This window comes from Corvus kubaryi, unplaced genomic scaffold, assembly GCF_017639235.1.
Source record: "Corvus kubaryi isolate FWS band 111438036 unplaced genomic scaffold, C.kubaryi_AGA036_p1.0 138, whole genome shotgun sequence".
Taxonomy (NCBI): Eukaryota; Metazoa; Chordata; class Aves; order Passeriformes; family Corvidae; genus Corvus; species Corvus kubaryi.
In genome coordinates, this window is record NW_024580672.1 from 16,085,829 (window position 1) to 16,108,134 (window position 22,306).

Sequence of the window (22,306 nt, forward strand, 5' to 3'; positions counted from 1 at the left end):
GTGTATCACAATGCTCCATGCCAATTCCCCACAATGAATGCACGGCACTCAAACAAGTGTTCCCAGCAGCTCTCCAGTTTGCTGCCTGACTCTTATGTACTCAGTCCCTGCTGGTTTGTCTGTACTAAAACCCATTAACCCCAAATGGTTAGTCTTTTAAATTATTAATGCTTGAGATATATTTGTAATAATTTTGGTGTTATCATAGAGAAGGGAACCGTTTGGATTTATAATCTCGCTACAGTTCTCACTTGAAAGAAGTGTCTTATGCTGCATTCTAATTTATGATTCCAATAAAGTATTCTTCACCTGTGCTTGTGCCAGAAGAACACTGAATTCTTGCCTTTCTGTGAGTTTCTTGGTGGTATCACAGAGCACAAATTTAAATGTCTTTTTATGTTCTGGAGACAGATTTATGGGAAGACAGATGGGTTGCCTTTTTCCAGGCAAAGTAGAGATTATTTGGAGCTTCTGAGAAGGTTCTCTGCAACCTCTTAGAGTATCCAGTGCCCGGTGCTAACTTCTATTATCTTCTCTCCATTCAATCTACTCAATTTTTTCTTCCTGAGAAAACACAATTTGAGAGTACTCTGCTGTCAGAAAAGGTGTTTCTTTCCCCTTCCTGTTGAAGGTAAAATCTCAAGAAATTTAGAATTAATTTACTTGTGTGATTCCAGCTGGAAATAGTGTTTCAGACATTAGATGCATGTAAGGCCTTGACACAGAAAGGAATGTTTTATAATAAATGCTAAGTTCTAATGGTGCACCCATAAGGTAAATTAAAAACTTCTATCAAATTGTGGGCAAATCAAGTGAATATGTGCCTTCAGTGGTGAAAGAAAAAGCTGCTCTCCTTTTGTAAATGGTATATTCAGCCCTGAAGCAAAATGTGTAGGGCTTAAGAGAAATTTAAGCAGATTTAAAAGTGTCCTAGGTTTATAAAGCACCCACGCTCCCACAGCCCTTTAGGTTTTACATGGTTACTGTATCCAGCCTTGAGTATTTCAAATGTTGATGTTAAAAAAAATGCTTTTAGTAAACTCCTGCTTCAGGATGAACAGAAATTTCAGCTGTATAATTCAAAAAAATGCTTTGCAGAGTAAGTTAAAAGCAATGGCTTTCCAAGGATCAGCAAGTGTAATCACAGAAGACATGATAAAAGACCAAGAGTCCCTGCCAACAGACACGGGGCAGCCTGGCCAGCCTGAGGAAATGCCCGGTGCTGCCGGAGCGGAGCGCATGGAGAAGGAGGATGAGCTCCCACAACAAGCAGATGATCTCTCTTTCAGTCTGGATGAACTCAATGTCACATCACCACCTGAGTCCTCCACTGCTTGTCCAAATCAAGACTATAATTTAGTGAATTCTCTACTAAACCTCACTAAAAGTCCTGTGAGTTGTTTTTTGGATTTTGGGGTTTTTTCCACTTAGTATGATAAAATGAAATAGTTGGATGCTGGGTGAAGTGGGCAGAGGGAGTGAATAAATGCACTGTATTTTAGCTATAAAAAGTGAAATGAGGGGTTTTGCAGGCACTTTTTGTAAATTGGCAATTTTCTTTGCAAATTCAGATTGAAGTAAAAATGCTGTTTTAGAAAATTAATACTAAGCTTGTTGATGGTAATCTAAGTGGGTTTTTTAAGACATTTGTATAGGGTGCTGTATGTTTCACAGAAAAGACACATAGGATAATCAGAAGGCTAAATATATCACAAAAGACTATTTTTAAAACTACTTTCAGTTGTTCTGACATAACCAAATGCACTCTCTTTGTAATGGCACTGGGCTATCTCTAGGGGTGTGTTCTCTTTTTAAAAAGCCTGCTGTATGTTTTACCCAGCTTTGTCCTCAAATTCAGACTTAGATTCTTTCAGAAAATTTAGAGGAGGTTTGGGTAAGCCTGTAATTGCTACAGCACTGCTGAGAGCAGAAAACCAAGTCTACCATTGTACCTTGTTATTGTTACATGATTAGTTTACAGGATTTAGTATCTTGGTCTCAAGCTGACCTAGAGCTTTAGTTCTGTCAGCTGGAAGGTTGCAGCTGGCATTCTTAGTATTTGACACAAAATCAGGTGAGATTCTTTATTTTGTAACATCCAGATTCACAAGAGTTAATGACTGCAAAGGCAACAAAAATAAGTGCATTCACTCACTGTGGGGGAATGGTTTTACTTGGGAGGTGTTTGCTTCTTGATTTCCACTGAGCTTCATTCACCCTCTGATTAATTCTTCCATGCCCTTCTGCCAGGACGGCCGGATAGCAGTGAAGGCCTGTGAAGGCCTCATGCTTTTGGTGAGTTTGCCAGAACCAGCAGCTGCCAAGTGCCTGACTCAAAGCACTTGTTTATGTGAATTGTTGACAGACAGGCTGGCCACCCTCTACAAAGCCTTGCCTCAGTCACTGGATCCCTTAGACATTGAAACAGTGGAGGCAATTAACTGGGGGTAAGAATTTTATTTTTGTATTTAATACCCAAAGTGACTTTACACCTTTCCCTGAAACTAATTTGATAGGTAGATAATGTGTTTAAAATATTCCCCTCCACACATGCTGAAGCCTTGAGGGCAGAGCTGAGATACAGCTGCAGCACAGTGGTTCACTTCGGGTGTCCAGTGTACCTGTGATTTCTGACATTGGGGCCGGGTTTGCCTGCCAGTCCCTGGCAGAGATTCCTCAGGGGGCAAGTTCTTCCACTGAATTACGTCAGCAGTTTGTAGTGGTGTCACTGTAGTATCAGGTATGGATTATATTCTCATGCAGATGTCACGGATTTAGGAAGTACAAACTTTTCACTGTACACAGTGGGCATTGTAAACTGCTGCGGGGGGCAGGAAGGGTCCATTTGATAACAGGCAGTTGTTGCAAAATTTTTGCAGCAAAAAAGAAGAAGGAAAGAGTTACTGCATAAGTCATCAGCATGAAGCAAAAGATACATGCCTGTTACCTTAACTGCTTGTAATTCAGATTCTTAAAACATCTGTCTTCCCCACTCTGCTTTCATTATTAGGAATTGCTCCTGATCTGTTAGTACCGAGACAAAAGTAGGTATTTGCAAAATGCCTAGGAAAATTTCTGGTGGTTGGAGTTTGAAATTAGAAGGGGAAAACTCACAGCTTTGAATTGTGGGATAAATAAATATTGGAGTTTTTTACCAAAGAAAGAAAGTGGTGTATTTGTTATTCCTTAGAGCCCTTAAATTGAGATAGATGTTTCTTTCTGAAAGATTCAGTCTAGTTCAGGTATACACTGTGTGGTTTTGGTCGACTTGCCTGAGGTCGCTTACGGAGTAGAGAAGAACAATTGCCTTCATTTTATGGTTCTGTGACTACAGGAGTTACTGATTCAGTTCCTGTGGTCTGTGTTTCCTGGGAGGACAGACTTGGTGATTGGTTTTCCCTTCTGACTCCAAAACACTTAACCAGAGTTCCTGTGCTGTACATTCTGTGTATCCTTTAGCATGCACTGAATACCTGTGTAATGATGGCACTGCCAGATCCACAGAGACCAGCAGAAAAGCTTTTTTAATGTTCCCTTCATTACAAGTAGGTCATTAATTATTCTGTTAGGTTCAATAAGAATGAAGTCCAAGATTCTTCAATTACTTGTAGACTAAACAAATATTTCTTCTCTGTGTTCTCTAGTTTGGATTCCTATAGTCACAAAGAAGATGCATCTGCTTTTCCAGGGAAAAGAGCATTGATTTCATTTCTTTCTTGGTTTGACTACTGTGATCAGCTCATCAAAGAAGCACAAAAGGTTTGACATGTGTTCAGATGATACAAATATATTCAGCAAATAAGTAGTTCCAGTTGTTTCTTAGCTTCTGAATTTGAGACACACCATTTTGTACTTTTGTTTCAGACAACTGCTGTTGCTATGGCAAAAGCTGTGCGGGAACGATTCTTCATTGATGTTATGGAACCTCAGCTGATGCAAACGTGAGTAGCATCCTACAAGACACAGCAGAACAGAATCTGAATCAAGCTGATTTTTTTGGGGGCAGAAATCCACTCCATATCTGATATGAAAATGTTTTGTTCAGTTCAGAGATCGGAATCCTCACATCAACTGCACTATTGCACCGCATTGTTCGTCAGGTGACTTCAGATGTCCTGCTGCAGGAACTGGTGTATTTTATTCTTGGAGAGCACAGAGAGCCAGAAACACTGACAGACATCAACAGGCACCCATTGCGACACAGGTTGATCGAGCACTGTGATCACATTTCTGATGAGGTGAGAAGTGATCTGATACAGGAATGTCTGCTGGCCAGTTCTGGAGTGTGGAGAGTCTGCAAAGACACTGTCGGGAGGACTTTTCATATTTGTGTCACGTAATGTTTTTTGCCAAGAAAGAGAATTCTGACTCCCAGCTTTACAAATTCCCTTTAGAAAATGAAGCTGTTTTCTCCACTAAGCATATTTCTTTTTACTTTGCTAAAGATTCTTTGGTGAATTTGCATGCTCCCTATGCATATCCAGTTAGACTTGCTCATCTGTAAGATAGAATGAACTGAGTTTTTGTAATTGTGTTTTAATTTGTGCTTTATATTGTGTTGCTGTTATTTTCCATGTTGAGTCAATTCTGTCTTATTATCATATAAGATACAGATAAAAATTTGGGGTTTATATGAACTAAGTGTGGTTGGAGAATATATGCAATGCCAATTAAAAGATGATGTTATAACTTTAAGCTCTGTACATACAGTAAGCATAGTTAAAATAATTTACTTCAGTAAAATCCCTCCTCAGAAGCTGCTTGCTTCACATTTTCCATTAAACAACCTCAACGCTCTACTTTTTCAAATAGAAACCAAGCTTGCCTGAAAGACAGATCTGTGCTTTGTCATATCAGTTTTTTCAGTATGCTTACCTGCTCACCCTGTCAAAATGAGTTTTCTCTGTAAATTAGTTATCTTTGCAAAGCTAAGCACTCTCAAGCAGTCTTGAAAAATTCTTTGTATTGCTTCAAGCCAGTGTTCTTTTAAAAGCCTACATGACATCTCTCTGTAAAAATCTTAGCCTATAGATCTAGTCGCAATATCCCAGTATTACTTTCTTTTATTCTGGGTGTTTATTACTAACTTTTAAGTCCTATTGTGTGTCTCATTTGCACAATGATAACCATCTTCCAGCATGGATCTGACTGTAAAACAGTAAGCTAAATTTTGAGTTCTCTGTATGTTCTTGGCATTTTTGACAGTTTTCAGAACAGTTTTTGTTTTACAGAAAAAAAAAATACATTCCCATATTGATTTTCAAATATTTATGAACTCTTCATCCATGTTTATACCACATGTAGCATCACAATTTCCTAATTTTTCTTATGATTTTTGTTACCTTCCATAATGTCAATAAGTGCTTGCAATGTTCTAGGATGGACAAAGCAGATGAAAGGCAAAAAGCACAGGGCAGCAGTGCATAAGTTTCTTGAACTTTTACTCTTTCTATTGCAGATCAGCATAATGACTTTACGAATGTTTGAGCACCTTTTGCAAAAACCCAATGAGCACATTCTTTATAATTTGGTTCTGAGAAATTTGGAAGAAAGAAACTACATGGAATACAAGCCTCTCTGTCAAGAAGATAAAGATGTGGTAGAGAATGGACAGATTGCTGGAGCAGTGTAAGTTTCATTTTTAAGGGAAGTTTTCACAACAGTAAAGTTGGATCCTTATTTTTAGAACAAAATGGGGTTTTTTTTACCAGTAATTGAAAGAAAAGTGAACCTGGAGAGCACTTGAGTGCTCTATGTATTCATCCATATCCGTAAAGTGATGCAGAAATTCCTACATCAGCAACTTACGGAAACTCTTAGAACAGGAACAGAAAATCTAAAATTACCACAAAGCTCTTTCCAGAACAATAGACACTCAGAAGTCTTCATGTCTCAATTTATTTATACATCTACCTAGCTGAAATCTATGCATACTTTATTGCAATAAAATGAATAATATTCTTGAAGTGAGAATATTCTTGAAGTCAGTCACTTCAGTGTCTTGCTTACATTTATGTTCCTAGTCATTTTTGATGGAAGAATATTTCTGAAGCACTACATAAAATCCTTTTAAATATGCTAGGTCTGACTCTTGTAACTCAATAGGACAGGTAAGGACTGGCCACACAAACTGTTTTAGTCATCTAGAATAATTTAAATATGTCCTGGAGTATAGCTCTCATGTGGAAAATGTAGCTAAGAAGTTTTTAAGTGACCTGATGCAGTAATTTTGTACAAGTCAAAAATGTCTAGTCTGTTGTTCAGATTGTTGGGTATTTGCAAAGGTTGGTATTTCTGCATATTAATTAGGTAATACAATGTGGATATTGCAATGTTCTGGAAAACATCCTAGTTGTTCAGAGAAGGAAGACAGCCTGCCTCGTGACCCAGAGATTTTCCTGCCTTCCATAACATTCTGTCAATGATTATGTTTTTGTCTAATGTAATTTCACAGAGATCTGGAGGAAGATCCATTATTTACTGATCTGTCTCCAGATAACACATTGTCAGCTCAGGAGTGGCTCAGTGCTTCTCCACCTGTCAGTCCAGAACATCCAAAAAACGATGGGAAGACTGAAGTTCATAAAATTGTAAATAGGTGAGTTGAAACAAAGACTTAAGGAAATGTCTGAATGTGTGGGTGTCTGCACACACTGTGCAAATTAAATGTGTACTCTGTAATGGATGTTATTCTGTGCCAGCTGGGAAAATTACTCCACTGAAGGAAATTATGTGGCATTTTATCAGAAAGCTACTTCTGAAAGATTAGAACTTGCATTAATTCAACATAAATGAGAAAAACAGAAGAACTTAGCAGCTAATGGTTGAATACTCAGAATTCAGGATGAAAGCCTTGTTGGCTATAAAAGTTGCTTTTTGCAGAAATATTTGCTGTACTTAAAATGCTGTTACAGGACTTGACCTTCCTGGACAAGTCTGGGGAGTCTTGCCATAAGCCTTCCAGGGGAAAAAAACCCTCAAACTTCCTTAGAACTTCAAAGTTCTTTAAACACATAAATAAAAGTAAATAAATGCCATGCTAGAGATAACCTTCTGTTCCCTGAAAATCGTGGCATCTGTGTTACCTGTGACATACCTCAGCGCCTGTTGGACTCACTGCAAATTGGATATCACAAAGAGGACAAGCTCTGCTCTAAGCAACTTAGTGATGGTAATTCTCTTAGGAACTAATATTAGGACGAGGGCTGTTTGCTCTGTTAAGACTTGGTAGCAGAGCAGCACTGGTGTGTCAGTGCTGACCTATCTGCTTGCCCAGAAATAATCAGAGGTGTTAGCCAAAGGAAGCAAGCAGCCCAAGGACAGCCAGGACAGAGTGGCATCATCACTTCTTGCCCTCTTTCCCCCAGTGTCACTATTTATAGTTTATGGTGGACGTGGTTTGGAGCAAAGACACAAAGAACACTCTCCTAAATTCACCTCTTTTAATCTCCATCAGGGAATAGAAATGTTTTCTGATTTGCAGTGTTCTGCAAATTTGTGTTTTTTGAGATAAGATGAGCTCCACATGAAAAGTCAGCTACTGCATATTTCTGCATGTAAATTCTACAGGAGTGTCCAGCAGTTCTTGGGGTATGGTGAAGGCTGAAATTTGGAATCAGGTTCCAAAGACTGGGTTTTATTTTGCTGTCTAGAAATTTCAGTGGGTTTAATTTACATGTTTTAAAGACAGTTATTAGTATTATTCAGAATTTCCTAATGCATTTTAGGTCAGACATTGGTGAAGTAATAAGGACATAGAGTATTTGACTACACACCTGGCAAAGGCAATTATAGTTGTAACTGGGACATTTATATGCAAATACTCCTCTGTGTCTTAGATGTTCATTTTTTTGCCACAACAAACCAGTAAATAAAACTATCTGTGAAGTAGGTTAACTGTAATTCTTCTTCTCTTTTGGCTCGTTTATTCCTAAGTATATTTTGTTTTAGCTCTAGTAAGATGGAGTCTGACCTTTCGCAAATACTTGACCTATTTATGAATATTCCCTATTTATGAATATTCTGTCTGCTGATTCTCAGAAAATGCTTCCACTGATGACTTTACCTCTAGTGCTAGATACAAAACCTCTCAAAAACAATACATCTTTTTATTGCAAACAGTAGTTGGAATAGATAGGCTTAAATAGATTTTGTGTTCTCTGTTCTTCACATAAAGTTATGGTGAGTCCGTGGATTAATTGGCCAGACAGTTCAGCATTGTGTGTACAGTGTTACAGATGATGGGAAAATATTGATCTGGTGCTCTGTGGAATATAGTCATTAATGTACTTTTTCTCTCTTCAGTTTTCTCTGTCTTGTACCTGATGAAGCAAAGTCATCATACCATGTGGAGGGTACAGGTTATGATACTTACCTCAGAGATGCCCACAGACAAGTAAGTCAGTGAACTCTTCCTTTGTCCTTGAGAATTTGAAATGCTGGTGAGAATATACAAATGGTTCTGTAAATAGTCCTATTAAATGCATCTTTTGGTAATGGAAGATGGGAAAATTCAATTTTCGTTTTTAATGAAAACTTACCTTTGGAGATCTTTCAATGATGAATTCACCTTGTATTGCTCTGGTGGGAATAATGGATGACATTAAATGCATTAATATTCATATAACAAATACAGTGAGAGAAAACCTGAACTGCAGATAGATTCTTAATTTGCTTCTGCATTTATCTGCATTCTCTTGGAGAATTGCCTGCCAAGCTGTTTGAAAGAACTAAAGAGAAATTAAAATGCTGCATAGGAGTTATGCAATCTGGGACTTTGCAAATAAAGGCTCATCACAGGGAATGCACAGCCTCAGGCATTCAGGTTTGAAGTTGGGAGGTTGGGTAGGCAGGGAAAGCTTTATGATTTACTGTTTAGAAATAAATGCAAGTTTTGCTTTTATAAACATAAAGTTTCCTTGGTCAGAGGACAGTCACTGTTGCAGCTTTCTTATTGAAACCCTGTGAATTTTCTAGAATAGCAAAATTTATGCAAAGGAGCAGAGTAACTGAGAGCTGTACTTAGTAGGTAATTCAAAAATTCCATAACCTTGGAATTACGTTATCAGCTGCTGCTTCATCTGTAGTCTCACCTGAAAAGAAAGGGAATAGAAAATAGAGAATAAGGAAACAAAGGTTGATGTAAAATTCCCCTATGTTCTATTCTTGGATGCTAGAAACCACTTATCATCTTTGTCTTTCTTTTATGCCTTGGGAAAAAGAGTGTACTGGGACTTATTAGAGAGCAGAATTGGTTTCTGTCACTTCCTGACGATGATATGGCTACTGTTAAAATATTTCCCCCCTAAGAGCAGCCCTGCCTGTTGCTGTTATTACATCCAAATAGCTGTTCTGCTTCCTTATTTCTATTCCTGGAAGCCTGCACAAGCAAGTAAGCTACAATCAATGCAGAATTTCTTAGTTTGTTTTCTTTTGCTTCTGTTTCTTCCTGTGTTCCTTATTTTCTCTGCTGTAATTTGTGCTCCTTTCAAGGTGTAATTCCTTGCAAGTGAGACATCAGGCAGCATCCAGCAAATATAGGGCAAGGTAGAGAAAGCCAGGGGTGTTAGGAAACAAAGAGAGGGAAGAGGAAGCCCTGAAACGCTTTTAGTTTGTATGTTCTACATATACACGTGCCCTTCCTGTCCTGGGAATTAGGAAGCAGAATGGTTTGGATAGCAAGATCAGCTACACATAATGCAGTGGAAGTATGTTAATGTACTCTCAAGAAGATGTATAAGAATGCAATTCCTGCTTCAGAAGAACCCTGATTCAGATGTGTAGTGTTGGCTTTGCTTTGTGTTTTGGCCCCAGCTGCTTTTTGGGAGCTCTGTTCTCCACTCACTGTTTCTCAAACTACCCTAGTAGCAGGAATGTCCCCAGGAAAATGAGGTGCCTGCTGATAGTGTTTTTACTGATAGTGTTTACTCTAGAATGACTGATCTTTCTGAGCATAGCTTTATCATTTAGGTACGGATTATGGTTTTAAGGTGTATGGACTGTCAGAGGAAATGAAAAGGGTTCCATGGAGATTAAAGTCTGTTTTCCTCATGACTTTTTTGTAGTTCCGGGATTATTGTGTCATTTGCTTGCGGTGGGAGTGGCCCGGATCTCCCAGACCTTTGGAAAAGTGCAATTTAGAAGCGTCATTTTTTGAAGGACACTTCCTGAAAGTCCTGTTTGAAAGAATGGGCAGGATTCTTGATCAGGTAAGAAAAAACAAGTTAAGAATTCCATTTCTGATACTTTTATCACTTGTAAAGAGCTGATCTCCATCAGGTCCTGGGGATTCCCATCACTTTCTAGTATAGTGTCATATTATTGTGCAATGTCCCATTTCCTGGTCATAAGCAGGACAAGAGCCACTTGCACAAATAAATGCACTGGGAACATGTGCAGGAAGCCAGGAGTAGCCTCTAGGTCAGCTCTGTGAGTGTTCCTGGGAACATTCTGATATGAATCTGTGATATCAGAAGGCTTTGCAGAGGTGGTAGCTCTCACTAACCTTGTTTCTGACAGAAGATAGCTCAGGCACACAAGTGAAGTAACTGGTTTCAAATACCTCAGGTACTAGACACTACCTTCTTCTTCCTGCTGATATTACAAATTTCTGTAGAACTGACTGTACCCTAAGAATTTTTTTTTAATTTCCTGAACTGTAAAATTTTCTGGGTTTAATCTTTTTAGCTACAGCGAATTTTTTTAGGATTTATCTGATATGGGGCCATTTTACTGAGTCTGCTGACATATGGACAGAAATAAAAGCTCTGTGTGAAGAAGCAGCTTTCTTTAATGCTCTCAATTAGTTGGAATCACAACAGCTATCTGTCTGAACAATGCAGCACGTGTTACTCCTTTGTTTCCTTCTCCTCTTGTGAACACCAGATAATGCTCATGCCTTCAAAGCTTCCTAATGAATTGGCTGACTCAAACAGCTCTAAAGACCTTCTCCTACAGTGCAGCTAGGTAGGCAGTGAATGGATTTATGGAAGGAATTTTTGTCTCTCTGCAGAGTAGCTCTGCTATAATAACTCAAAATGTAGTGATCTCTTTTACCTGTAACGTCTGTGGTCCAGGGGCTGAAAGCTTCATTTGTTAGGAGATTGGGATGAATCTATTGCTGGAGTGCCAAGTACAGAAATAACTTCCACTGACTGGAAGAAATAAGTGCTTTCATTTCAGAAGATTTATGAGGCAACTTTGCAATGCAACAGTGTGTGGTAACAAATTCAAGAATAAGATACCTAAATATTACTTATGTGTACACATGTAGTCAGTGGAAATTTAGTCAGAGCAGTCCCAGTAGTCCCTGGGGCTCCTAGGCTGACAGGCAAGCAGGTGTCTCTTTTAGTGCAGAGTGAATTACCAGCTCTGTTTCCTGGACTGTGTGAAAGCCTGACTCAGGTGCCTGAGCTCAGGTATTTGTTGCCATTTTTGCGATGCCCAGGATATTCCCAGAAGTTTGTGTTTCCAACACAGATCTTGCAGAATCCACCCTCTGTGGAACCATCAAGAGACCAGCAGATGCTTGGGAGCATCTGAGATGGCAGGAGATGTTTGTGTGTGGGCAGGTGTATCAAGTGTCAGATCTCTGTTGAGTCACCTAATGAGAGCTTAGACATATAGACATGGCTAAATATATCTGTCTTAATCTGAGGCTGAATTAATCCAAATCTTCCAGACCTGAAAAGGGGAAGATTCTGTTCCCTAATTCTTCAGTGGGATGGTAACTTGAGAGCATAAAGATGAGAATTTGAGGTCATTAATTCCTCCTCTTTTAGGTGTGATTATGCCAGTGAGAGTGTTACTGCCAATATGCAGTTAGAGGTTGAATGAGGGTCCTGTAATGCACTTAGATCAACAAGAGGTGTACCAAAGGAATGTCTGTCCCTGTGTTGTCAACCTAGTCTGTTCTGCCGCTGAAGAAATGGAAGGAAATTCTACTCGTTTGCAAATTCTGAGCTGAAGAATTAAAATGTCAGCTTGTTTTCACTGAAAGACGAGAAAATCAAAGATGGAAAAAAAGTTTTGGAACATAAAGAAGCCATGGTGAAAATGCTTGCTTTTATGGAAATAGGTTTCTTACTAGAATGAACAAATCTTTTAAACTAGGCACTATTTTTTTCCGAGAAGATCAGGTACTATTTTTTTCCTTATGACAGATAAGCATTTTCCAGCATCTGACAGTGTTGCCTCTCCCATTTAGTTAATTTGGGGAAGGGAGGTAGACAAGAAGCTCAGAATTTCCTGCTGCTTTCCCACTCCAGGACTGGTCTGTAGGTTGCTGCCACAAGATGGTCAAGCCTTCTGCAACGGTTCTTTCCCAGAAAAAAATAAAGGAGAAGAGAAATAACGTGTTAGCTGTAAACATGGATTTGTCTCTGGCAATTTCCTGAGCTCGTACACTTTACAGTTTCCCAGGAGAAGCAAGCAGATGTTTAATCTAGGCTGATTCCATGCTATTTCTTTAGCTGAAGAAATGTTTTACGGGAAGAGGACTTACCCTGCAATAAACAAGTGTGCAAAAGCTTCAAGTGGTTGTAGCAGCGATGCAGATAATAACATCTAATGCCCAACTGCGATATTCACAGCACTGCTGCTGTGAAAAGCAGAGGTTGGGCCTGTCTTCTAATATAACATTTTTATCTTTATTTATTCATAACCCTGTGTATAAGGTTCTAGTAGTTAAATAAAGATGAGGTGGATGAAAAGAAGCCAGCATGAAAATAACTAAGCACTGTTTCCCTCCTTTTGCAGCCCTATGATGTAAATTTGCAAGTTACGTCAGTGTTATCCAAACTGTCCCTGTTTCCCCATCCTCATATACATGAATACCTTTTGGATCCTTACGTCAACCTCGCCTCTGGCTGCAAATCTCTCTTCTCTGTGATTGTCAGGGTGAGTAAACACACCATTACTAATTACACATGGCTGTACAGCAGTAATATATTTAATAACTTTGTAGTTAGTGGTAGTAGTTGCTGGGTAGTTTAAGTTGGTAAATGTTTGTCATTGAAAGCATTGAAAGTCCTGATTTTGAATCAAGATTGGGCCTAGATGGTATCTCTGCTCATGCTCTTTTTTTTTTTCTAATGAGGGCTGTTCCTGACAATTAAGTTCTGGATTTATCAAAAGTCCCCTTCCTCTCCAGTTCCATCTCTTCCTGCCAGACCTGCATGCTAGAAGTGCTGGCTGGGTGCCTGTCACACTGCAGTGTCCTCAGTCAGAATCCCTCTCTTTCCCCACGCACCAGCTGTTACTGAGCTGGTCAGGAGCCTGTTAATGATGCTTGCCCAACAGTAACAGAGGGCTTGGCTCCCTTTCTCCCGGCAGCCCTCCCTGTTCTAAAATACAGTCTTCACTATCTCCCCACGTGCTTTCCCCAGGCCCAGGAATTCACTAGTCAATTGCCTGTGTCAGCATTTAATAAGACAAATTAATCACTGACATAATTAATTTGTGACAAGAGCAAGTAAGGCTTTTGTATTTCTTTACTTTCTGCACCTCCTCACCCTCTTTTTGGGCAGAGCAGCCTCTCTGCAGGTTGTTCTTTGAGCCTGCAAGGATGCTGAAGTGGGTCTGTCCCTGGGCACTGAAGCTGCCACTGCACCTTGCTGCCAGGCGCTCTGCACAGGTGTTAACTTTGTGTGTTGATGACCTGGGCTTTACAGGTCGTCGGGGACCTCATGGTTAGAATCCAACGCATCCCAGATTTCACTCCCAAACTTCTGCTGGTCAGAAAACGCCTGCTGGGCTTGGAGCCGGAAGGGCCCATGTGAGTAAACGCATTGCACGTTCTCCAGGACGCGTGGCTGGGTTTGTGTGTGCCAGTCCTGATTGCCTGCATTTTTCTTCCTGTCCCAGTATTGACCACATGACGTTACTAGAGGGCGTGATTGTGCTGGAGGAGTTCTGCAAGGAGCTGGCGGCGATCGCCTTTGTGAAGTACCACGCCTCAGCCACGCCCTGAGCAGCCCCGGGCCGAGCCACCCCCGGCTCCGGGCTGGCCTCGGCCAGAGGACCACTGATAACACCCAGAGAGAAGGTGGTGCCTCCTGGCAAAGTGGCAGGGGATGTTTGGAAGTTCCTTTCACCAGATGTCGAGATTGCAAATGGAGTTGGAATATGAGCGAAGGCATTTGGGGAGAAACCAATACACAGCATTCCTAGCCACTGTGTGAAGAGCTGCAAAAGCTGCATGAAGAACCACAGACATCAGACCTTGGTTATTCTGATGACAATGTTTAGAGAGTTTGGGCTCTTGTATGTCCTGGGGCTCACATGCACCAATTTGCTCTTCCTGACCATGCTACTTTTTAAAAAGCAAATTAATTTTATAACATTTTTATGTCTTAATTCTTTTTCTTTTCAGTTGGATATATGAAAGAAAAATACACCTATAGTTGCAATGTGTGGTACTAAAAATGAAGAATCCACCAATGCATATACAACAGAATATGTCAATGAGGATCATTTTGCTTTTGGTAGATCTTAAGTACAACTCTGAGCTTGATTCCTCAGTGGATTACTCCAAGAGATATATTAGTCTAAAATCAATACTAAAGAAATCAATCCTGATTCGGCATCACATCCATAACAAATACATCTGAAGTGTACATGTTTGTAGCATGTTTGTCTCTGTCATTCCAAGTGATTGATCTCCAGGTCATCTGTGTAACTAGATTTGCTTTATCTTTTTACGTGGGAACTCCCGTTGTTTGACTCATGTCACCTTTACGTTATGGGTTAATTATAGGTCATCAGTAGTTGTTGCTGAAACAGTATTTTTAATTTCTTTTGAATTGGTGTTAGTCTGAATTGGTTTAAGAATCTTTTGTGCCTTGAAAATCAGCAGCATTAACATTCTGTTATTTTGAGAGAGATTTTTATTGCTTATCTAACCATCACAGTGATGCCAACTCAGTTAAAGTATTGATAACTTATATAGGACCAAAACTCACACCTGCTTTTCACAGTGCTGGGATGCAGGAACCCCTTTCAGTGACTCCTTTTCCATGTGAATGCCATCAGCCAGGGCAGGTGTTGGCAGAGCGACTGCAGAGTGCCTTGCTTCTGCCCTGCAGAGGATCCTCACTGCCAGCACCCTGTGCACTGGCAGGTGGCTGTGCTGGACCTCGCAGTCAGACCCAGTGACCTGTCCTGCTCTCCATGCTCATGGGTAGCACCTCTTTCCCCTCCTTTGAACAAGGCAAGGTAGAGCTCAGCTCCTTCAGTTTACATTGTCTTTCCTCGTTTGTCTTTCCTGCCCCCCTGTTTGCACAGCTAATGCCCATTTCAGATGTCATTGCTAACATACAAACATGGACTAATTTATTCAGTCACTAGAATTTTTCTGGATTTACATGACTGTACCTCGAATCAGATTCTGCTCTCTATTCATGCCTTTGAGGTCTTGTTTTTTAATATTTATGGAAGCTGGATGTTAAGAGGCCTTCTAAGTTAGCAGGTTAATTAGACCAATGTCACAGTTAATGGGCTAAATTTATTCTTGTCACCAGTGAAGAGCATCCTGCTGTAAAAGCTTCCAGTACAGGTTCATCTGGAGAAAGCAGTTCTGGAACTGGGGAAACATTTTGGCAGGTAAAACCTGTATTCAGTCGCTCCCTGTACTGGGACACTTTTTACAAAAGTGTTGCATTTCTCTGGCAAACAGAAGCACGTTTTACTTCTTCACCTGTTTGAGGGTTTTTTTCTGAATTTAGCTCCAAAGTGTTTTCAGGTCCAAGTAGCGTAGTAGGATAAAGTTTGAAAAAAATACACATAGTTCATCTTTCTTCTTTAGAAACATACCTGGAATGTAGCAAGTCATTTTTAGTGACCTGTATTGCAGACAGTCCACGTTAGAAGCTTCCTTAATACCTGACACACCGTTTAGAACATGTTGATGTCTATGCAGAGTGATGTTCAATACATACATTTATTATTTATAAGGTCCCAATTCAGCAAAACAGTTAAACATAAGCTTAATTTCAAGTATTTTTCCTTAAATCACAATCTTCTACATAAACAAAGTTAAGCTGTTGAGCAGAAATGCTGATGCTTTACTGACTTTGGGTCTTTGTTGGTTTTGCTTGAGCTTAATTACTTTTTCCTCAAATTGTCTATTTTATTTATTTTTTTTAAAGCATATGCTCCAGAATATTTTTAATGTCCCAATTTCAGTGGAAATTGGAAGTGATAATACTACTATAAATGAAAGTGAGAGAAATGTTAAACAAAACTTGCAAGAGCATTCCAAGTAATTTAAGAATTGATAAAGCCATTCAAGAGTTGCCTGATCTCCAAGGAAAGCATTAGCATCACCTCCTTTGTTTTGCTGTTTTCACTGATACCTGAGCTCATTACCCTGAAAGGCTGCAGCCTCTGTGCTGTTTTAATGCAAAACACTGCAGAGCTGCAAACACAGCTCCTTAAGCTTGTCCATGAGAAAAATAAGTAGATAGAACTATAATCACTCTTAAATTCAGGCAATGATTGTTCAGTCTCCAGTGACATTGGTGATGTTCTTGCAAACCAGATGTTATTTAGTTGATGAATTTAGAAGACACGGATCCATCCTCACACAAGTGAAGCAATCCTTAAAGTTGCTTTAGCCTAAACTGCTTTTGTGAGTGCTGCCTACAAACCCTTAATGACCATACCTGATGACAATGACCTTTATTTTTGTAAAAGTGATTTAATCTTTCTTAAGAGATGGAACTCATTGAATTATTTTTTGTGGTGATATTTTTCATGCACTTTTTTTTTTTTTTTTTTTTTTAAATGATTAGAAGTTAGTTCAGGTCCATGTTTTCACCTTTTGATCTATGCATGTCATTGAGGAGCCCCTTTTGTTTCTGTGTGCGTGTGTTTGTATGTGGTTATTTATTACCCAGGAGGGACACCTGAGAAAATACATGGCCTGAAGAGTTCATGGCTTAACAGATCCTCCAGATGTCAGAAGGAAAAGGCAAGGGCTCATCACCTTAGAGAATGGGGCCGCTGGGATTAGACTGAAATACTTGAGATGGGATACTAGAAAAATTTTTATTTCAAAAAGCAGATCCAAACCACATTTTAATCTTGATGCACATGTGTGTAAATAGAAGCATTTTTTTACGTTTTTTTTCATTTAGAGTATGTATTTGATTTAGACTGATTTAGAAAATTTTGTAATAAGCCATGTGCTAGCTCTGGTAGAACAAGTTTGTCCTTAGTTTCTCATATGACTGTAATATTCCTGGTATTCAGATCCTGTCTGTGCCATGTTCTTACTATATATTTGTCTGTGCAATATAAAAGCTGTGATTTGATGCACAGCTTGAGTCTGGTTGTACATCACCTATGTATATATATACATATATATATATATAAAAAAGGACCAGAATCCCGAGCTTGCTTACACTATGATTAGTGTAAAGATTGCCACACTTTATTTTACAGGGCACAAGTAATCATGGAATGGCTTTGTAAATGCATGGTAATTTCTACCATAACCTGCTGTGCAGTCTCACAGGTGACATTTTATTAGTGCTCTTTGTCTTGCTAGGAAAAATACTAACTCAAAGTACTTGGTAAGATTGAAGGGTCCTGGAGTAGACCTGGGGCTATATGGAAAATCCATATCTGATATTGCATATCGTACAGGGTTTTCAAACCATGTCCTCAATGCTTTCTGTGCCCTGTAAAATAGTGTAATTATATAAAATATATACTCCTTGTTTTGCCTCCTGCCTTGTTTACATTAAACAGAGGATATTCAGTAAAAATTTTCTATTAAACTTTGTGTAGGTCACTTACTAACAGTGTTGCCAAGGTTTCACAGATGTGGGAATTTCCAATGAGGAATTGTTGAAACAGCTACATTACCAGACATACAATACTAAGTTTTATGAAGGAGGTTGTGATAAAACTCAACTTTTTGTGCTAAAAAATGCATGGAGGATTAAAAGGGATATTCTCAAAATAAATTAATTTCAGTGAAGCGACTGCTTCTATTATTACAGAATCCGTAATAATTTTTGTATGGGTGACCTTGAGACAGAAAATGTTCTAACATTTTACATCGTGCCTTTGATCCTGAAGTCCTCATTTATTTTGAGTCTGTCACTACAGCATCTTCTGGGATAAACATGCTTCCTGTACTGTGCTGTGCAGGGCTTGGAGTGAATCAGCCTGCTCTTGCCCAGGAAAATGGGAAGCCTAGGGAAATGGGCAGGATGGAGCCATCCTGGGCACAGATCTGCTCTTTCCTGGGAGTCCTGATACCTTTCCAGAAAGGCTGCAGCTGGTCAAGGTCTTGGTTTTTTATTGCATTTGAGTGCAGTGTATCAGTCACAACATTGGTTTGTTGGAGACAAATGTCATAGGGGTGACTGAGCATCATTTCTTCCTTCAGGGCCTTTGAGGAAGGCTTTTATAAACAGGAGTTTATATATGTTTTTATATACTTTTAAATTGTGTATATTGTGTGTTTTTTCTACTTTTGGTTTCCTTCTAGTTTTCATGAGCCTTTTAAAAATCCTTTTTTGCTCTGTAGGATCCCCACTGAGGGCTGCACTTGGATGTTAAGCTGTTCCTCTTCGGCATTTAACATCTGCAAGTGCTCTTACATCTTTAACAGGAACGGTGCTACAGCAAGATGATGCACTTGACAGCTTTCATTATAGCTCTCTGCATCTTTCTCCCATGCTCTTGGGTCTCAGAGATTGTCATCTCCCACCCCAGATCATTTATCTGCTGTGTCTGCATGAGGCATTCAGAGATTTAGGGAGACTTTGCTTTCTCAAGCAGTGAGGAAGTTGTATCAAAATGGAACGTTTTGCATCTTCTTATATTTTTCTCTGATATTCTTGAAATGACTGAGTTACTGAAGCATGGTTATCTTATGGCACTTAAATTCTCATACAATATTTTGGGGGTCTCTGTCCTGTTGGGGAAAAAAAAAAGAGTGCTATCAGTGTGTGGTCTCTAGTTCATATTCATTAACTCATTGTACAGATTCTCAGTGCAGATACAAGTAGCACAGGATCTACTGACTTTGTTAACCTTTAAATATCAGCAGAACTGGTGCTGTCGAAGCCGCAAGGATTTTGCTGGCTTGGTATGTGATCCATTTGGATTAAAGTGGATTATTGCTCAGTGAAGTGACTCTGTCCCAGGTTGTATGAGCCCTTTCAGCCTAAACTGTGTTTCTGGTGCATCCTTTATCAGCCGAGGTTCCCTTTGAATGGTGAGAGAAAGAACTATGGAGCAATTCAGGAATCAAGTGAAGCATATGGTGGATTAAAATGGTCAGGTGTCATAAGCTTCTTGGGAATGCCAAAAAAAGAGAGTGTGAAATTTTAAATTTCACATGTTTGGACTGGTTGCCTTTGGAGTCAGATCTGTGAGGATAAAAAGGTGCACCTTGGCACATGGTATCTCACTGGGCTACTTGATTGCCCTTGCTAGGATGGCACATACATTCTGAACTATGCTTCATTGAACTCCTGTTGGTTATTACAGTTAATGCTGCTGCTGGTATAAAATTGCCACAGCAGTGCTGTGGAAAACTCACAACTTTGCCAGTGTCTTGTAACTTCAACAGAAGAAGTAGACACACCTCATTGGCTTTGCCTTTCTGCTCTACAGCATCATAACTCAGTAGGGGGTTGTATGGTGTCCCCTTCCTCTGGTAATACACTTTACAGGCTAAAAAATAAGGAAACACATGAAAGAGAGAACCCTGTTTCTGTGCTAGGCTGTAGGAACATATTCTCTTAATCACTTTAATTTTCAAAAAGGTGAAACTCATTTTCTAAAGTGAATGGTTCGCTTCTGAAAAGAGGGAGGGGATCCTCCACAGGGAGCCCTAGACAGTGAGGATAAACCTGCTTCAGCAGTTTGCCCTGAGCATGGCAGAAATGTGACATTGTGTTACATGTTTGAAGGTGTGTAGGATCCCAATTTCAGCTTGGAGAGATGAAGCAGGTTAAAATGTAAGTCTTCGTGCTGTGTAATACATGTAACAAGATACAGGATACAGGAAGTTCTGCAGAAAATAGCAAAAGATCTTATTTTAGAGAGGAGAGCAACAGAGATAACTAAGTTTAGCATAGCTAAATTATGGCTTAGGGTTAGAGGAACATTAGTTCCCAATAAAAAGATTTGGAAGACCTAAGCAGCAAGACTGAAAGAATTATGAAACCTTAATTTATGAGAATGCAATTATGAATGAAGTAATATCATTGAGGCAAACTGAAATTCATTGTCAGTGAAAACTTCCTGACCTTGAATGTTGCTAGAACAGAAGTGGAAAGAGCCTGTAACCTCACACTTTTAAAGCCAGACTGGACAAAACATGGAATGTTTCACAAGGGAACCAGCCTGTGTTGGTGAGGAGGTGAGGCAAACACGTATTTACATCCTCAGACTCCCAGCTAATGAACAATTCCAGCATGACTTGGGGTTGTTCTGCTAGAAAGCAGGGAGGTGGACTGATCCACTTGAGCATCTCCTGTAAATGAGGGAAGTTGCTGCAATCTGAGGAAAGAAATTTTCAGCTTTTCCGACTGCCACTCACACAACAGCCCCTCTGCAGATGCAGCACCCATCGCACGCAGCGGGGGCACGCCTTGATTAGCGGGGCAGGATCGCCCCATGCTGAGCTGCCTTGGAGAGGAGAAACAAATTACCTGTTCTGTGCGTCGTCATTATCCTTTACTTGAGAAACCCACCTCTACTTCCCTCATCTCCACATCCACAGGAAGCACCTGTCAAGTTCGTATTTCTTAATTTGGGTCATGAATTTTTATTTCCTAGCGTTTTCAGAGACTCCTATTTTTATTGTTAGCAGGCTGTCCATCAACACTGCACATTTCCAGACAATTTTCCTTTCAGCTTCCTGAAAGGGAAAAGAAATCTTTGTATTGTTTATCCTGGCTTTTAGACTCACATTCTCCTGCCTTGTTAATTCCATCCTTTCAAATCTGAAAACGTTTTTTGTCTTGTCCTTCACCTTGAGGATTCAGTAGTCAGCAGTTTGTGCAGCTCAGCAGGCAGGGAGGGTTGTGGACAGCATGGATAAAATCAGAGCTGTTTCTGCCCGCCCAGGTCCAGCTGCAGGATCTGTACAGGAGGAAATCCCATCTGCGTAGCAAACGTGGTGGAGTGGTCAGAAGGAAAACCTGGACACACTGAAATCGATGGAAGTTTTGCTGTCACTAGAAATGCACACAGTTTTCACTCTGCTTTGCAAACTCGTCTTGGCATTTCTGATAATGTTTTTTTCAGAAGGAAAAAAAGGAATGAAAATTAAGAAAAAAGCGGTTACTGAAGAAAACTGGATAGCCTGGACATGTTTAAAAGAAAGACACCTAAACAGGAGTCTTCTACTGACCTGGGAGCAGTTCTGAGCTTCCCAACAGCTGTGTTTGGTACCAGCTCAGCACAGGAACAGGACCTGGATCAGCACTGGCATGTGTGGGACAACTTGTCTGGGACCAAGGGAAATACAACAGTTTGTAACCCTCAGAGGGCATTTTAAAGAGTTACCATGGATGTAAAGATAAACCAGTGAGAGAAGAAACATATTTCATATATATTTATATAATGTATGTCATATATATTATAGATGTAAATACATATTTCATATCTATAATATTTCCAATTGCTCAAAAATTTTCTATTTTATGCTGTTTCTTTGTTCCAACAATCAAACACAAATTACTAAGGAACTGAAGCCTGAAGAACTTGGAATGGAAATAACACACACCCATCCTCATTTACATTGGCAAAAACTTACTAGGATCATATATGATACATACTCCAGCCAGTATAACTGAAGCATTGCCCTCTCAGAGCCATCCACCAGAAAGCTGCTTTGCTGTTGGTAAAGAAGACCTTCCATTAACAGCTTAGAACTCTGCTGTTCCCTGACTTTTCGCCAAAACTTAGGAAAAGTAGTGGTAATACTGGCTAAATCATGCATCAAAATTGTGTGAGCAGTTTCATGCTATTTATATATATATGTTAAATGTCTTCTTCTCTGGAGCCATGATCTCAACTTAGATCATTAAATAAGGAGTTGGTTTAATAGCAGCCAATAAATCACAATAAACCTTGATATTTCCAAGATGGCAAATATGCTTATCACACTGTATCTTTACATCCTAAAAGACCAAGAGGGAGCACAACCCCTTTTTCCCCCTTTTATAATTAATTCCAAATGTCAATTTGATCTACTAATATAATTCTAATTGCCAAATTTCTAAAATGGGGTTGCCTTTTTGTTTCTAAATATCAACCAAACAGAATGATGAAAAAA

At 39.6% G+C, this 22,306-nt stretch overlaps 1 protein-coding gene across 3 annotated transcripts in view; it reads left to right on the forward strand.

Annotated features, from left to right (window-relative positions):
* The window catches only part of FHIP2A (FHF complex subunit HOOK interacting protein 2A), a 33,979-nt gene extending 15,996 nt beyond the window's left edge, over positions 1-17,983 (forward strand). For all 3 annotated transcript variants that reach the window (XM_042019398.1, XM_042019399.1, XM_042019400.1), the window contains 12 exons: positions 1,099-1,392; positions 2,251-2,447; positions 3,645-3,759; positions 3,865-3,941; positions 4,046-4,238; positions 5,459-5,628; positions 6,455-6,598; positions 8,305-8,395; positions 10,065-10,208; positions 12,757-12,897; positions 13,671-13,774; positions 13,864-17,983. In XM_042019398.1, coding sequence (XP_041875332.1) covers positions 1,099-1,392; positions 2,251-2,447; positions 3,645-3,759; positions 3,865-3,941; positions 4,046-4,238; positions 5,459-5,628; positions 6,455-6,598; positions 8,305-8,395; positions 10,065-10,208; positions 12,757-12,897; positions 13,671-13,774; positions 13,864-13,969 — 1,776 coding nt within the window. In that variant the 3' untranslated portion in view covers positions 13,970-17,983. The remainder of the gene's footprint in view (positions 1-1,098; positions 1,393-2,250; positions 2,448-3,644; positions 3,760-3,864; positions 3,942-4,045; positions 4,239-5,458; positions 5,629-6,454; positions 6,599-8,304; positions 8,396-10,064; positions 10,209-12,756; positions 12,898-13,670; positions 13,775-13,863) is intronic.
* Positions 17,984-22,306: the final 4,323 nt, after the last annotated feature.